The sequence below is a fragment of the Podarcis erhardii genome, assembly GCF_964252035.2.
Source record: "Podarcis erhardii genome assembly, chromosome: 13".
Lineage (NCBI taxonomy): Eukaryota > Metazoa > Chordata > Lepidosauria > Squamata > Lacertidae > Podarcis > Podarcis erhardii.
This window is the reverse complement of record NC_138502.1, coordinates 25,027,655-25,045,827: the sequence shown is the minus strand read 5'-3', so window position 1 is coordinate 25,045,827 and position 18,173 is coordinate 25,027,655. Positions and strand designations below refer to the sequence as shown.

General features: G+C 40.5%; 3 protein-coding genes and 1 pseudogene across 4 annotated transcripts in view; 3 read left to right on the top strand and 1 right to left on the bottom strand.

Moving 5' to 3' along the window:
* Positions 1–1,114, bottom strand: part of LOC309327038 (olfactory receptor 5AP2-like) — a gene marked incomplete at its 3' end in the record, with an annotated part of 234,818 nt that extends 233,704 nt beyond the window's left edge. The window contains exon 1 of the mRNA XM_081836076.1: positions 952–1,114. Coding sequence (XP_081692202.1) covers positions 952–1,099 — 148 coding nt within the window. The 5' untranslated portion in view covers positions 1,100–1,114. The remainder of the gene's footprint in view (positions 1–951) is intronic.
* Positions 1,115–7,161: 6,047 nt separating this feature from the next.
* Positions 7,162–8,121, top strand: LOC309327037 (olfactory receptor 10A7-like; annotated as a pseudogene). Its single transcript has one exon. The product of its transcript is annotated as an olfactory receptor 10A7-like (transcript).
* Positions 8,122–11,857: 3,736 nt separating this feature from the next.
* LOC309327036 (olfactory receptor 10A7-like) lies at positions 11,858–12,814 on the top strand (the record flags this gene model as incomplete). Its single annotated transcript, XM_081836075.1, has 1 exon — positions 11,858–12,814. One exon carries the CDS (start codon positions 11,858–11,860, stop codon positions 12,812–12,814), a length of 957 nt encoding a protein of 318 aa, XP_081692201.1.
* A 2,271-nt stretch (positions 12,815–15,085) lies between these two features.
* Positions 15,086–17,753, top strand: LOC309327035 (olfactory receptor 10A7-like; the record flags this gene model as incomplete). Its single annotated transcript, XM_081836074.1, has 2 exons — positions 15,086–15,194; positions 16,788–17,753. Exons 1-2 carry the CDS (start codon positions 15,174–15,176, stop codon positions 17,751–17,753), a joined length of 987 nt encoding a protein of 328 aa, XP_081692200.1. The 5' UTR covers positions 15,086–15,173.
* Between the last annotated feature and the right edge of the window lie 420 nt (positions 17,754–18,173).

The window sequence follows — 18,173 nt, the reverse complement described above, 5'->3', positions numbered from 1 at the left end:
GGAAAAAAGCCCTACCTGGAATCATAAGTTGGAATTAACAAAACTATTTTCTCGTCCCTCTTTGAAAAGAGTTCCAAAACACAATTTCAAATCTTAAAGCGGGGAGGGCAGTCAAAAGTGCTAAGATTTAGTTTCCCAAAGACCACTAACTGAACTCCTGGTGGTAGTTAATTTTGAACCATAAATTTATCTTAAACATATCCATACAAAACATTTCAAAAAGAATGGACAGAATACCCAATGTTTGTTTGCTTTTTAATCAGTTTTTATTCAACCCATGCTGTACCCAACACTTATGAAGAACCCTTCTCATTGACTCCTTGACCTCTCGGTTCCTCAGACTGTAGATGAGAGGGTTCACCAAAGGTGTAAGAATAGTGTAACCCATAGAAAAGACTTTGTTCAAGTCTACCAGGTCATTGGTTCCTGGCAACATGTACACAATTATGAGTGTCCCATAAAAAATGGTCACAACAGTGAGGTGAGAAGAACATGTTGAGAAGGTCTTTTGTCTTCCTGCAACAGATGAAATTCTCACAATTTTAGAAATGATGCAGATATAAGAAGTCAATGTTAGAAGAAAAGGAGGAAGAGTGAACGCAGAACACAGAAGGAATATTAGTGTATAAATAAGTTGTGCATTACTGCAGGAGAGTTTTAGAATAGTATAAGAGTCACAGAAGAAATGGTTGAGTATGTTGGGGCCACAGAAAGTTAATTGTGACATAAACAATGTTACTATGGCACTGGCAAGAAAGCCATTGAACCAAGATCCACAAGCCAGATATCGACAGACCGTGCTATTCATAAGTGCTGCATATTGCAAGGGTTTGCATATTGCTAAGTAACGGTCATAAGACATTGCAGAGAGAAGATAGCATTCAGTGCCAGCCAAGCCACCAAAGAAGAAATATTGTATGATGCAACCCTTAAAAGGAATGATTTTATTGCCAGAAAGGAAACTGGCCAGCATCCTGGGCAGGATGGTTGAACTATAGCAAACCTCTAGGCATGACAAGTTCCCTAAGAAGAAATACATGGGAGTGTGAAGACGTCGATCAGCTACAACCAGTACAATGATGAGAATGTTTCCAGCCATGGTCACAATGTAGATTAAAAGGAAGAACAGGAAGAGGGGAATCTGCAGATCCCAGAGATCTCCGAATCCAAGAAGAATAAATTCTGCAACCTCTGTTTGGTTTTTCATTTCCATATCTCTCATAATATTACCTAGGGAAACAGTATGTGCAAAGAGAATTCAAAAATAATTAGAAATATATATGCTTAAAGTAGTTGCACCTAGTTGCCACTGAAATAAATGGGACTAAAGGTAAGCCTTGTCTAAGTTATTCCAATGATTTCAGTAGCACCTTAGTTGAACCAAGTCAGGATCCAATCAATTCCTTGCCCCCATTTCATTCATTTCAAATACAGAGAGAAGTTATGAACTATCATTTTCAGATAGTTTAGATGTATTGCTCCACATCATCACAGTGTTGTTGATGGTCTAAGAATTTCATATAATTAATATTTGATGGACTCATTAGAGTAAGTGTGATTGTGCTCTGAATATATTTCACTCAAGCCACTGTTTCTGCAGCATTCCTGCAATGTTTACTTACAGCAGACATAGAAATGATTGACATCATGGTTAATGCGGACAAATATCTACTGTATTCTGCCAGGTCTCTGAAAAAGCCTTTAGTTGTGCAGTCTCATGCATGCTGTAGATCAGAAAAGAATTGATAGGGTGACATTTGTATTCTTCCTCTCCCACAAACAAACAAACAAAAACAAATGAAATCCTTTATGTCTGTAGAAGATGCCATAAATTAAATTAAATATGTTTAGGAACTATTGGCTGGTCTCTCTCTGCCTTTTTCTCCTACACACGTTATTCCCACTGCCTAGAGGATTATGGGCCTCTGCAGCTGATGTTATTGCCTGGCATTCACTCTTTCCTTCATATATACTATACCATCTGTATTAAAGCTATACATCATGCATAAGATGCCTCCATCTTGGTAGCTGTATCTCCTTGACATCTGATAGGAGGGCATTCCACAGGGAGGGCACCACTGCCGAGGAGGCCCTCTCCCTGGTTCCCTGTAACTTCATTTCCCATAGTGAAGGAACCACCAGAAGACCCCTGGAGGTGGACCTCAGCTATTTGAATATCTGATGCACCTTACGAGTTGAAGATCTGAAGCTCCATTATCCAGGCAAGACATACCTTTCTTCTCTGCTCTGGGTCATTATATAAAACATTCACTGAAATAGGAAAACCTTTACCTTAAACAGGTCTACTCCTGATGTATTTTTATTCCTCCACTAAAAGGGAGTGAGCAAGCAATGCCAACTGTCTTCCTTTCCCATACACATCTCTGATGTCACCTCATTCAACCAAATATGATGTTATGGACTTCTGTTGTCCTGATACTGTTCTTATCCTCAGCTAACTTCCCATTACTTCACTTATTGTTGCACTAATTCCCATTGGATTAATTATTTGTCCTCTCATGAAAAACAGTCTGTTCTTTTAGCAGATCAGTAAAGGGTCTTTTAATACTGCAGTGGGTAGAATACTGCTGAGAGAAAGTCGGTGAGAAACTAGTTTCCAAGGATTGCTATTTCCAGTGTGCCTAGAACTGTCAATTCTATCATACTGTAGCTGTGATGATCTCAGGCAGACAAGCAAGCCCCAATAAGAAGTAATGACTCTCCAGCAGTTTTATGCACGTTTATTTATAAAAAACAACAACATATCCAGAGCACAGCTTCTCGCCTGCTCACATTAATGATAGTTGGTCAGTCTGAACTCTGCTGCTTCCATAACAGGAAGGAAGCCAAATTTCTGCTCTTCCCCTCTTGCCCTTCCGTTGTCCTCTGATCTTATCTAGGCTCCTAGAATGGGGGCTGAGAGGCTGGCCTTGCCCCTTCCAACTTTCACCTGACACAGTCTCAGTCTTCTGCTTATCTGCTGATTGCCTAGCAACTCTCTGGCTGCCTCCCAACTCTCCCACTTCATGACAACTAACAGTGTCTTCTTCGGGAAGGGCGGTCAAACTGCCCCTTCTCGGCTCTGTCAGCCAGCTCTCATCTGCAGAGTCTTTCTCTCTCACACTTAGCTCAATTTCTGAGTCTGACTCCTCCCCTGTGCTCTGGTGAGCCACATTCCTGACAATAGCAGCATTTCAAGTGCAAGGGAGAAACCGAGTGTGGGGGAAAGAATAAGGAAGAAAGAGGATATGGCCATTGTGGGAAACCTTTTCACTATGAATGGTCATTAATGCAGGGGGAACCTCAATAGGATACAACATAGCTGATGGTATGGGAAGCCAGAGCTGAAGGTGGATGGAGTCAGAGCCAAAAGTGGTTGCTCTCTCTAGGATTGCAGGATGTATGGATCTCTCTCTGTCACCCCATATCTTCAAGCAGCATAGGCAGATGGCTGCAAATGTACACTGAATAGTGAGTTCTTGTTCCCAGAAAGTTTCCAGGTCATGTTGAAAATGTAGGGAGAGGTGGATGTGCCATTCCCAGAGGTCTCCAAATCCAAGAAAGATGAATACTGTTTGGTTTTGCATTTTTTGTTCACAGTTGTGTTATTTAGGGAACTAGTGGCAACTGGGGTAACATGGATACATAATCCTTTACCCTTCTGTCTTTTCCTCAACACATGAGGAAAAGCTGCTTGAGGATACTTGGTGGATGGGTTAAGTCTCACCTCCCTGGTGGAATAAGAGAGTGCTAAACAGCATGTTCTGGGCTGCTGATGGAACATTTTTTCCCCTTTAATATTCATGGCATGCAAAGGTGCATGTGCATTGGGGGGGGGGGTTGTAATGATGGCTGCTAGTCTGGACTTCTTACATGGTTCATTTCTATGGATCGTGGCATTAGTGTGGCTGACATAAGTTTAATAAGTAACTTATGAACTATTTGTAAGCCTGGTACATCTCCTATCGCATACATTACTTGAAAGAGGAACTAACATTCTGATCATAAGAGTTGCAGAAAAGATCAGAGCACTAATCTTTGTATTTACCAGGAAGATTCAGTTATGTATTCCTGCAAGCTGAACCGGACTTCAAAAAGCACCACATATGTATCCTTTCTTTCTTATCCTTTCCCAATTGTCTTATGCTTTCTAGACATTGATACAATCAGTTTTGCCTTTGCCCTGCCACTTTCCCTCTGAAAACCTACTCTTTAGCGCTAAATCGGAACAAACAGCCATCCACAGAAAACCCAAATTGCCATTTGTTCCAATTCAGTGGTGGGGCAAATGGAGGTGTGGATGAGCCCCGAGTCCTGTATGCCATATAGGACTTAGAAGTCTTTGTGTATGCATATTACTCACTGATTCCATCTCTCCAAGTCTCATTGGGAAGGGTTGGGAGCAACAAGTGATTGTGTTTGTATGAGGGCAGTTGAAACCTTGGTCCTATTTGTGGTTCACAGAACTAACATCTATTTCAAATTCTGCTAGACTGACAAATTCATCTCAAAATTTAAAGGAAGTGAGAAATCTTTTATCATCCTTTAGGGCAGGGGAAGGGAATTCATGACCTACCAGCCACATGCAGCCCACCAATTCCCAGGAGTTATGCCTACATTTCCCAATTGCTCATGGACAGTGAGGAAAATATCACTGTTCCCATACGGTGAATAGAAGCAGGCGCTCTGGGTTCCGCCCAACATTGTGTGAGGGCCAGGCAGCCTGTATGTGATGTCACACGACGGGAGGAGGCCCACACAATAGTTATGCACTGTACTGAAGAGTGGCACAGTATGCTCAAAGGCTTACCTGGGAGTAAACCCCATTAGTAGACATGCAGATCCTCCAACATGTCCAGGCCAGAAACTAGGCTGTGTGTCTTCTGGGCAGTGCTCCTGGGCAAGTGAAGTGACCCACGTGAAACCGTAACCCCCCCAAAAAACACTTTTGTAGGGTGAGATCTCTGTCGGTAAAATGGCCACTGCACTTTTGCACACAAAAAATGGTATGTTCTGGTTTTTCTGGGACAGTTGATAGTATGGACATAGTTAAGATTCAGGCAGATGGAGGCTTCATCCCAACCCCACAGAGTCCTTGAAGGGATGAAGCATATCTGCTTTAAGAGCCAATATGAAAGGAAACAATGATGATATTATTATGTAAAGACTAGGACTGTGCACAGCACCCTTAGCTCCCATCTAGGAGGCATCAGGTTTTCCCACTGTTAGGGTGTCATTACTGAAATTACTGGGATTTCAGTGGTGGAATTGATTGGATTTTCCAAAAAAAGTGGCTCAGCAACTTTGGGAATTTTATAGATATATAGAGATAGAGATAGAGATAGAGATAGAGATAGAGATAGAGATGATAGAGATAGAGATAGAGATATACAGTGGTACCTCAGGTTAAGTACTTAATTTGTTCCAGAGGTCTGTTCTTAACCTGAAACTGTTCTTAACCTGAAGCACCACTTTAGCTAATGGGGCCTCCTGCTGCTGCCGCACTGCCGGAGCACAATTTCTGTTCTCATCCTGAAGCAAAGTTCTTAACCTGAAGCACTATTTCTGGGTTAGCAGTGTCTGTAACCTGAAGCGTATGTAACCAGAGGTACCAATGTATATATATAGAAAAAGCTCAACAACTGTGTCTGGATTTTCACTTCTTGAAAAATGGCAACCCTACCCACCGTGGGTCAACCTGAGGACCATCACCCCTCCCCCTCAGTATCTATTCCTGAATAAGTTTGGGAGTGGGGCTCATGTTTAATTAAGGGTTTAAAACTCTAATTAAATATTTAGATGGGGAGAAATGGAGGAAGATCTTGCATGGGGGTGATGACCCACAAGGAGCAGGGGCAATTCTCTTTACCCCCCTCATGCTGATATATCACTCTCTTCTGTCAACAGGTGTTGAGAGGGGAGAGAGATCCTGGGAGTGGGAAACGGCATCAGGTAGTAATGAGACTGTTCCAATATTCTGCATGAAAATAGGGACATTCTATTTGCTTTAGCTCAAAGGAAGTTATTGCAGTTGAGGGGAAAGTGCCATGCTCCCCTAGGAAAATCTTGCTTCCTTAAGTGCCTTTCCTTTTGCCATATATAAAAGGATCATTATCATAAATGTCTGGGGACACTTTAAACTTCATGATGCAGGATATAAACAATTCTATATAAATAGTCACCTTATTTTGGACTAATGTAGACCTTGCTATCCATGAAACAGAACTCTTTCAAAGAGGAAGAGAGAGGTAAGCAAATCTTTGTTAGAAGAAACTCTAAAGGCTGGGGGGGGGGGGAGAAAAAAATGGGAGCATGCTTCAAAATATGAAAATGAAATAGTTATTTCGATATAAAACTAGCAACATGTTTTTGATAATATCAAAAAATAAAGATAGATCCCATTATAGATAGATTCAGGGGAGGGGACACCCTAATTTTAAACACATATATTATTAAGCATGTGATCTACCACTTAGAAATATTATATGAGTTGCAAAAAATGCTGTGGTTTATCCTTCCTCCTAAAACAAATGCTTCTGTTCACAATTCCATCTTAACATTCTCTCTAAGCAGGGAATTCCACTATCCATGCCCTACCCATGTTCCATTTTTCTTTTCAAACTTCTGCTGTACATTTCATAGCTATAAATTGTTCAATACCTAGCAAGCTGTTTTGTGTTTTTGGAAGAAAATTCTTTAAGAGTTTTTTGTTTTATTTTTTTAAATACCTATTTGTACTCAAGTAACCCTCTGGGTTCCTTCAAGTATGCTTCTTTCTTATTTCTCGTTGCTCCCATTGGGTTTACAATCCTATTGGTGCCAGAATGTTGTGGAACAGCATCTCCTTTCTGCTCTAGCCATCATGGCCAAGGATTAGGGGTAATGAAAATTATAGTAAAACAACAGTTCTCCATCACTGAGTGAAACATCTTGTTGAAAATCTGAAGCCTACTTTCTTAAGTATACTTCTTTAACATTTTGCAAGAAACATTCACAGAAACCATTAAAATGGTTAAATTAGGAATTATTCATATAAGAATTCTACTTATCGTGCAGGTAGTTTAAGTGAATGAGAGTCTCTTTCTTTCCTTTTTTCTTTGAAACAATGAAGACATGAACTGTATTCTTTTGTCCTTCCCCCCCTCCCTAGATTCAGCAAACATGGCAAAGAAAATATCGCAAAATCAAACAAGAGTTTTTGAATTCATACTCTTGGGATTTGGGGAATCTACCTAAACTACAAGTTCTTCTTTTCCTGCCGTTCTTGGTGATCTACGTGGTGACCATGGCTGGGAACCTTCTCATTGTTGTGTTGGTTGTGACCGATCGACATCTTCACACTCCCATGTACTTCTTCCTGGGAAAACTTTCCTTCTTGGAATGTTGCTATAGTTCAACAATCCTGCCTAAAATGTTGTCAAGCATCCTGGCTGGGGGGGGGGGAGTATATCTATAAAAGCCTGTTTTTTGCAATTTTTCATCTTTTCTTCTCTGGCTGGAACTGAATGCTACCTCCTAGCCATGATGTCTTATGACAGGTACTTAGCCATTTGTAAACCACTCGATTATGTTGTTCTTATGAATGGCAGAGTGAGCTTCCAATTATCTGTTGTGTCTTGGGCTAGTGGATGTTTTGTTGGCACAATTTTAACATCATCAGCATCATGGCGATCTTTTTGCGGCCCCAATGAAATCGATGATTATTTTTGTGATGTTAGCTCTAATGTAAGGTATATTTCTTGTAGTGACACAACTTTCTTTGAACTATCAGCCTTTGTATTTACTTGTGTGTTCACATTACCTCCCTTTCTCCTCACCATATCATCCTATGGCTTCATCATAGCCACCATCCTCAGAATCCCATCCACAACTGGGAGACAAAAGGCCTTCTCCACCTGTTCCTCTCACCTCATAGTGGTTGCCTTATATTATGGAACTCTGATGCTTGTCTATATGCTCCCTCGGTCAAAAGACTTAAAACACATGAAGAAAGTCTTCTCTCTCTTCTATACAGTCTTGACCCCCATGATCAATCCCCTCATATATAGCCTGAGAAACACAGAAGTGAAAGAGGCCATGAAAAAGGGTTTCAGAGGGTTTATATTCTACATCACACCATGATATTAATACAAATCTGCACAGCAGATTAAATGACCTGACAATTTACAGTACTCATAAATATACTGAAATATTTATTGTTTCTTCCTTTATGTCTCTGGGGTTTTGAGCCCCTTTCAGAGCATATTTTTGCTTAGAAGTTTGTCATTTTGTGGAAGAAGAACATGGACTCTCACAGAGGAAGATTTAGGACAGTGAGACAGGCATTGCAACTATGATGTAGTCAATTGAGCAGAATGGAAGGTAAGAGGTGGGGTGCCAGATTTTTGGCCTTGCACAGAGTGCCACTGAAATTTGAAAGACCAAAGTCTGTCCCTGACTCTTGTATACTTCTTAGGAATCCTGATGTCATTCTACTAACTTGCCTAAGATGTCTGACCTGTATAAAATAATATGCCTATAAAGTACCACTTTAATACAGTTCTGTACATCTGTATCTGGTATCTGACTTTTGACACTCTTTCACTCGCCTATACAAACAAAATCTGGGACATGTGATGTTTGCAGCAGTAAGAGTAAGTATGATACCACTGTCCCCCTCCATGCATGGATTTTTTTCCACAGGATTGTGAGCAGTTTAATTTCCAGCTTCGTAACCTTTAGCAGTGCACATAATGCAGTAAGGATTAGATTTCCTAGTTTTCCATTCGTGTCATTTCTGCAGTAACATATGTACTACAAAGTGAATGCCTTAATGCAACAACATGGGTTTTTTTTTTAATATCCTGCTCTTATTTTCCAAATAATTTGAAAAGAAATGTATGCAGTGTGTGTGTGTGTTCTTTTTAGCAGCCTTGCCTTAGTATTGCAACAGAAGTTACTCCATTAAGAATCAATTGATTGTCCTGTTTTGTTTTTTAAAAATGCAGTTGAGTTTATTCTCTGAATGAATTGTGCTGTGATTATCCTGACCCCCGGCCCCAGAAGCTTGAGTCCTGGTTGCATCTGGGCTTATTTCTCTCTGCATACCCTCCCAAGAAGTAGATATGTGAAGCAGTAGTCGGTGGCATAACCAGCATGGCGATTATGACAGCAGAAGACACCTTAGTTTCTTTCCCTCCATCTCCCGCCCTCTCTCTTACACACGCTCACACTGCAGAAGCAATTATAAAATCACCCATAAGTGAAGCATGCCACAGCACAAGGGCTATTTGTTTATGAAATAGAAATGGCTGTGAAGTGAGATGAACTCCCTTTCTTTCTAGGACTCCCTAGAAAAAAAGTTAACAAACCTGGAGAATAATACGCATTATATCCCCAACCCTGTCTGACTGATGTTTTCAGAGAAATACACTTATTTGCAGTTTAATATTGAATATATCAAAGTGCAAGCCTGTGAACTTTGATGTGAAACCTGACCTCACCACTGAAACCTGAAGTGGTGTCGTTAACCTATCTTCTTTCTTTGTCTATTTCAATACATCCATTTCGCAATTTGGTATTTGTCCATCTCTGTACACAACACTAACTTCAGAGATACATCTCTCTTCACCGACTACTCTGCATTTAGACATCCTTTTATCTGTGGATTCATGTTGTTTTCTGCTCATGATCACATTGGGGCAGTTATATGTAATACTCAAATCTGCAGTTATATTCAACACTGGTTTGGGCTGGATATAAATGCCTTGTTTCGAATCCATTTATGTCCCATAGCCTTCTGAAAAAATCCTGTAACTTTTCATAGAATTTGTGTTCCAGGGCAGGGTTTATTTATTTTTGTCCCACTTTTGTTGAATTATATTGCAAAAGTGCCCTTCCAGAACATCAATAATACGCTAGCATTGGAGAAGAATGACTAATAAAGAAAAATGATGTGTACAACCCATTGTTAATCCACAAATACCACACTAATATTGAATCAATGCCATGTTGCCAATAAACCTGCAAAACAAAAAACAAACAAACAAACAAAAAACATCCAAGAGCATGGAGAGGCTCTGTGGAAATTCACCAGCAATGGAACACTTTCTTAAATTTCCATCATGTCACCCTCTCCCTTCTTCCTGTATTTAGTATTCTATAACAATAGGAAAGAACCACTTTAGGCCTAAAAAGAACCCTAATCCTTATTACTACAGCTGTGCACTACATTTGGCTGAAGTCTGCATCCTGACCAAATTGGGCAATAATATATATATATTTTTTTGGGGGGGGGGTGTGAATCTGGACTAGGGCTGAATCAGATCAAGACTGCTGCAGTCTTCTCCACAGCTGTGGACTTCAATTCTGTGGACTTCAGGGTTTTGCTTCTCAAGGTAAATCAGAGGAAGGCTATTGGAAAGCAACACTTGAAAAGACTGAAGGAGGGATGGGAAACACTACTTCCTCTCCCGAGCAAGAGCAGGGGGTGTTTCATGCTGTGGGTGCTGCTTTGCAAAAGCCTTCCCTGCATCCAGGCCCTGCTCTCAGCTGGGGTAGATGAAGGTTATGTTGCATCTCTCGACTGTATGTATCATTAGGGCTTTAAAACCCTCACTAAGCATTAGCCACACCACTGTTGTCTCCAGGGACATATCTGGGGTTGGGCTGGTGGTCCCTGGTGTGGCCATTGCTGGGTCAACACATTATGTGGTCCAGTGTTAGACTAGGGGGCTGTGTACAGCTGTGTTTGCTACTGAAACCTGCAATGAGGACCCAGTCGCAAGAACATTCTCACCTCCTGCAGGTTCCAGCAACTGATATTCAGACGCATTGCTGTCTCCAGCTGTGGCAGTGAGACATAGCCATCATGTCTGGTAGCCTCAATAGCCTTTTCCTCCTTGAATTTGTCTAATCTTCTTTTCAGCCATCCAAGCCGGTGGTCTTATCCCTGTCTCCTGTGAGAGCAACTTATATGCATGATAAAGCAAAATAAGATATGGAACCTGAAATTAAGTGGAACCATCTTTTTCAACAACAACAATAATTGTCCTTGTGTCTCCCCATGTGCTCATATCCCAAAGGAAGTGGTTGAGGGGAAAGGGCTCTACTCCCCTTGGAAAAACTTGCTTCTTTAAGTGCATTTCTTCTACCCACAAGTAAAAGGCTCATTATCATAAATGTCTGGGGACACTTTCAACTTCATGATGCAGAATACAGTATAAACAATTCTATAGAGATAGTCACCTTATTGTGGATTAATGTAGTCCTTGGCATCTGTAAAACAAAAACAGAACTCTTTTGATGGGTCAGAGAGAGGTAAGAAAATTTCTGTTAGAAGAAACTCTAAATGCTGGAGGGGGGGAGATGAAGCAGGAACACGTATTTCAAAGTCTTTTTGCAGATTGATATAAAATAGCTCTTTTTAAAAACAGTGGAAAACTTTACTTTGATAAGATAAAGCAAAATAGATCCCATTACAGATAGATCTAAGCAAAATATGAAGCCATCCTTGTGAATCCAAAACCACCCTTGTGAATATGCAGTTATTGTTAGTAAGGAACCTTTTTTTCTTTACTAATGGGACTGCAGTGTGTTTTATGTATTTTTTCCCTTCTAAGCAACATTAGTTGTGTGAAGTGTGAATGAGATGTGTGAATAAGACATAATAGTAATAATAGTAGTAGAAATAATAATAATAATAATAATAATAATAATAATAATAATAATAATAATGTCTGACTAGGAAATGGTCAAATAAAAAACCTATTCAGTTTATAGGCAAGTTACTGTAAATGTGAGACTCTTTTAAGTTTACTTTAAAACAGTGAAGCCACTAATGTCACTCTCCATGCTATTTTTTCCAGATGCAGCACACATGGCAAAGAAAGTATGGGAAAATCAAACAACTATTTCTGAATTCATACTCTTGGGATTTGGAGATCAACTTAAACTACAAATTCTTCTCTTCCTGCTCTTCTTATTGTGTTATTTGGTGACCATGGCTGGGAACCTCCTCATTGTTGTGCTGGTTGTGACTGATCGACATCTTCACACCCCCATGTACTTCTTCCTAGGGAACCTCTCCTTCTTGGAATCTTGCAGCAGCTCAACCATCCTGCCTAAAATGTTGTCATGCATGCTGACTGGGGGAAAAAGTATATCTGTCCAAGCCTGCTTCTTGCAGTTTTTCGTCTTTTCTTGTCTGGGTGGTGCTGAATGCTACCTCCTTGCTATGATGTCTTATGACAGGTACTTGGCAATTTGTAAGCCGTTCCACTATGCTACTCTAATGAATGGCAGAGTGAGCCTCCAGTTATCCATTGTGTCTTGGGCGAGTGGAGTTTTGGTTAGCACAAGCTTAACCTTATCACTCTCATGGTTATCCTTTTGTGGTCCCAAGGAAATTGATGATTATTTTTGTGATGTTAGCTCTAGCATACGACATATTTCTTGCAGTGACACTCATTTATTTGAACTATCAGGTTTCATATTTACCTGTATTTTCACCCTACCTCCCTTCCTCCTCACCCTAACCTCCTATATTTCCATCATAGCCACAATCCTCAGAATCCCATCCACCACTGGAAGGACAAAGGCCTTCTCCACCTGTTCCTCTCACCTCACAGTGGTTGCCTTGTATTATGGAAGTCTGATGCTTGTCTATATGCTCCCTCGGTCAAAGGATTTAATACATATGAAGAAAGTCTTCTCTCTCTTCTACACAGTCTTCACCCCCATGATCAATCCCCTCATATACAGCCTGAGAAACGTGGAAGTGAAGAAGTCCCTGAAAATGGGCTTCAGGAAGGTTCTATTCTACATTACAGCGTGACACTGACACACACACACACACACACACACATGCACACTTCACGCATATGCTCACTAAATTAAATTATGAGACAATTATGAGAATTATTTCTTGCTCTTTTCCAGTTGTTTTACTCATAATGTATTCCTTTATCGAATTGATTTTTGCTTAGGAAATGGATATATAATGGCTAGGGATTCTTAGGAGAAAGGATTTAAAATAAAACTACCAGAATCATAATGCCTTTACACAAATCAAAAGTGTGACTGCATTTGGAATATGATGCATAGTTCTGGTGGCTTTGCCTTGCAAAAGGTATTGTAGAGTTGGAAACGGTTCAGAAAAATGGGCAAGCAAAATGATCAAGGGGCTGGATCAACTCCCCTATTAAGAATGGTTGAAGCATTTGGGAGTGTTTAGTTTTGATAAAAGGTAAGAGGTGACATGATAGACATTTATAAAATTATGCATAACATGGAAAAAGTGGATAGATTTTTATCCCTCACTCGTAACACTAGAACTCATTGCCATCCAATAAAGTTGAATGTTGGAAGACTTAGGATAGATAAAATACAGTGCTTCTTTAGCCAACCCCTAGTTAAACTATGGAACTCATTCCTGCAGGAGGCAGCGATGGTTATCAGCTTGGATGGCTATAGAAGAGGACTGAACAAATTCATGGAGGACAAGGCTTTCAATGTCTATGCTCTATCTCCATGGCAGGAGACATTATGCTTCTGAACACCAGTTGCTGGAAACTGCAAGAGGGGCGAGAGCTGTTGTACTTGGGTCTGCTTGTGGGTTTCCCACAGGCATCTGATTAGATGGGCTAGATGGACCGCTGGCATGATCTCACAGGCTCTTCTTATGAACAAAGTAGACACATGACAATTAATATACCTGAGATAGTCATGTTTCCAACTTTGAGGTTTTGAAGAGGAAAGGTTTGTGTGTGTGTGTGTGTGTGTGTGTGTTCTGTAATAAAAGGTGTCTGTTGAAGTCCTGGTGTTTTCTGTATGTATTCTGTATTTTCTAGCAACTCTAAGAAGCAGTATCAACTTTCATTAGTTACTCACTTTTAATTCCACATTAGCTTTTCTCTTAACTCTATATAGGTGGGCAGGCCAATGAACTGAAGCCTTTCTTTATCGTGAGATTCAACAGCAAAGATTCAACAACACTCAGTTCCAAGCTCCAGACTAAAAACAATTAGTCTTGTGAAACGATGGTTATTTTGCTATCGTCTAATGGCCCTTTCCAAATGTTATGATGACTACATGTAATGGTTAATCACCCATTATCATTTATTCCATCACATGCATTCAGCATAGTTTCTGGAACAACCTATATTCATTAGATTTAGGCTCCATAAGTGTGACAAGTGCCCAGCTGTGCAAATGGACCAATGCACAAACACATTATACTTGTTGGGCTTTTGTTCAGAAGCTACATTGAATGCAGTGGGTGCAAAAATCCCCACCCCCACCCCATATGTCAATTTTAACGTGTGGCAGAAATATGTCACCAAGTTCCTTTCTTTTGACAGGGCATTTTAAAGCTGCAGAACAAGTATTTTAATAGTATTGTCTACTGTGCTATAAGATATTTTTGTCCACGCTCAGAAGGAAAATGAAATGTACTTTTAATCCAATATACCGTATATCAAATTGTCAGCATTAACCTTGGGTATTTAAGTGGATGTCATTGAAAAGAGTAAAGATATATGAGTATAATTAATAAATGGGCAGAATTAATTGAAATACACAAACAAGAACTGAATTAAAATCATCCCTTTCAAACTTGTCTTTGTGACATCATCATAATCATCATCATTATTTATACTCCACCCATCTGGCTGGGTTTTCCCAGGCACTCTGGGTGGCTTACAGTATATATAAAACATAGTGTAAAACATCAAACATTAAAAACTTCCCAATACAGGGCTGCCCTTGTATGACTTCTACAAGTTATGTAGTTATTTCCTTGACATCTGAAGGGGAAGGGTGCCACCAGCAGTGGAGCAAGCAGATCGGGTGCCTGGGGCAGCGTGTGTGCCCAGGGGCAGAGCCAGCCACCCACAGGGCGGGCGAGCTGGGGCAGGATGCTCCACGGGGCCTCCGAGGAGTCTGCCTGCCTCCTTCCACTCAGCCACCCTACAGCTAGGGAGGGAGGCACTGGGTGGACTGTATGGGGCAGCACAGAGCCTGCTGGCACCCAAGCCACTGGGTCACTCCCAGGAGAGACACGTGGCTCAGGCGCGCTGCAGGCCTCGCAGTGAGTGCCGCCCGGCATTTTGTCACCCCTCTCAGTGGTGACACCCAGGGCGGCTCACCTCCACTGCACCCCCTTCTTCTACCCCTGGGTGCCACTAACGAGAATCATGGAGGTTTCTGTTGTCGAGGTAACATGGGTTTACTCTTCTCTGAAACTCTTGATTCCTTTTGTTCCTTTGCTTTATCTATGCATAAATATCACTTGTTATCAGAACTGTCAAGGGACTTTTTCTACCTTGCTGGGTAGATTATAAATAATAATTCTATAGAGATCATCTCATTATGGACTGATGAATTTGCAAGCAACAAGGCAGGACTTGAAAGAAGCAGCAGGGTAAGAAGGTTTCTAATAGAGGGATACAGAGAGGACATAGAGTAAGTGATTCAAAAATTTTGTGCAATCCCAGAATGCAATGGCTGTTTTCTAGGATGGTCATCATGCCGTATACCTGTAAGATCTTATAACTAAATAAGTTAGAGGACTCAACTGAAAAGTTGATATTAAGTGGATTTTCTTTTTGCTATGAATGCTTTTTGCCTTAGGTATCTGTCACAAAAAGGGGGGAGATTACATGAACACGTTATATGTAAATAGATTAAAAAATTACTTTGCAATGTGCATTGTTTAGAAAGACAATTCCCAGTGTTCTGATAGGCGCCTCATCGCTTTGCTTTTTTCTAAAGTGTTTGTTGATTTTGTGTAAATTTTTGTGGCTAGATGCCACCTGCATGCAATAAAGCTGCAATTCTAACCATGCTAACTCAAAAGTATATGGGCCTTAGTCTCAGGTAAGTGGGTGTGGATTGTGGCCTTAATTTTCTTTCTACTTTCCATTAAAAACCAATAGAATGCATAATTAATTATCATTGTTTTCAACCACTTTTGTTACCTATAGACTTTATCTTGGCTCCTCGGTTAAAGTCTAAGACTGCATTCATTTAGAGCCCATCACCCCCTCAAAACACAAAAACTGGAAACTGCTTGTCAAGGGTGCTGGGAATTGTAGCTGTGTTCTGAGGATTCCTTTGAGTGTTTGTGCTTCAAAAATATCATATTTTTTCACCACATGCAATAAACATAATTTAAAATGCAGTAAGCAACTATAGCAGTTGGCCTGTCATTTCTTAGGAAATGGTACAACAGCGACTTAAAGTCAGAAATAATAAGAACAAATTCATGATGTATATTAAAGTATCTAGTCCAATAAGTCTCTCCAGATGTTTCCATGGGTCTGTGTGTACTTTAAATATATGCAGTGTATGCAGCCCTCGCACTATCTCCATGTTGCAAACAAGAAATTAACACAATCAATAAGTCAAAACACAAATTTGTCATACTCATTATGCAGAAAAGTAGAGATTAACTCAAAGCCAGTTGGAGAACAGCCAAACATTTTCTACTCAACCCAAAGAAAGGTAGCTGCATATGAAAGGCTAGCTGGGAGGGATGCTGTGGTGGCCTGAAATAAGCTATGTGGTGACAGGCATTCTAAAGGCATTCATCCTGGCCTTCCCTATTGGTCAAGTTTCCAGAGCGTCAGGAGGCTAGCTCCATGTGTTCCCATCTTCCTTTGCCCAAAATGAGGCGAGGAAGTGCAAAACCACTTCCACTAAAAGGATGAGTGAACAGTGTTGTGGAGAGTTTCCTCTGGTTTAAAATGTTGATTTGCAAGACAACACACTAACTTGCAGTTGTAAGTGGTACATTCTGTTTTCTCCAGATGCAGCCCGTGGCAAGCAGAGAGGGACAAAATCAAACAACTGTTTTTGAATTCATACTCTTGGGATTTGGAGATCTCCTCAACCTGCAGGTTGTTCTCTTCATGCTCTTCTTAACGATCTACTTGGCCACCATGGCTGGGAATCTCCTCATTGTTTTTTTGGTTATGGCTGCCCAACATCTCCACACTCCCATGTACTTCTTCCTAGGGAACCTCTCCTTTCTTGAATCCTGCTACAGCTCAACAATTCTGCCTAAGATGTTGACTGTACTTCTGACCGGTGAAAGAACTATATCTATAAAAGCCTGCTTCACACAATTTTTTATATTTTCTTGCTTGGGAGGTTCTGAATGCTACCTCTTGTCTGTGATGTCTTATGACAGGTACTTAGCAGTGTGCAGACCATTACATTATGCCACTCTCATGAACAGTAGGCTGTGCCTGCAGTTGGCAGCTGGATCTTGGGTAAGTGGACTTGTGGTTGGCACAGGCATAACTGTTAGGGTATCACAGTTATCCTTCTGTGGCCCCAACATCATTGATCATTACTTCTGTGATGTCATACCAGACATAAAACAGATTTCTTGCACTGACACATACTTAGTAGAATTGTCTGCCTTCATATTTGTTTGCATTTTCACCCTGCCACCTTTTGTTCTCACAATGGCCTCCTATGCTTACATCATCGCTACAATCCTCAAAATCCCATCTACCACTGGAAGACAAAAAGCCTTCTCCACCTGCTCATCTCACCTCACGGTGGTGGCCCTCTTTTATGGAACGCTGATGCTAGTTTATATGCTCCCAGGATCAAGGAAACTCAGATACACGAAGAAAATATTTTCTCTCTTCTATACTGTCCTAACTCCCATGGTCAATCCCTTGATATACAGCTTGAGAAACAAAGAGGTGAAGGAGGCATTGCAAAGAGTTATTAGGAAGTTCATAGCCTATTCAACGTTTTAGAACACCATGTTTTAAGTTGTAATGGAACTGGAGAATCAATTACAGTGTGAATAAATTGTATCTGTTGATTAGATGTTTCCACTTTTTCATATTTGATATTCCTGCAATTGATTTCTGCAACATGCAGACACATTTATTTCCTGCTTGTCTTCCCCCAACTGCAATCATCTATTAAAATTTATGACTAAAATGAAAATCTTATTTGCTCTTTTATTGATGGATTTATTTATGGGGAAGTGGCCCAAGGGCTAATATTTCTCTTCATTATCTTCATAGTTTAATATAGACAGAGTGCTCCAGGGTAAGATAGTCTCTTCACTGCAGGTCAAAGGTGATTCTGTAGTTAAAAAAATGGGCATCTTGGACTGTTCTTAGAATCATTTGGTAACCTGTGTGGCTGCATACAATTAGTTGTATATG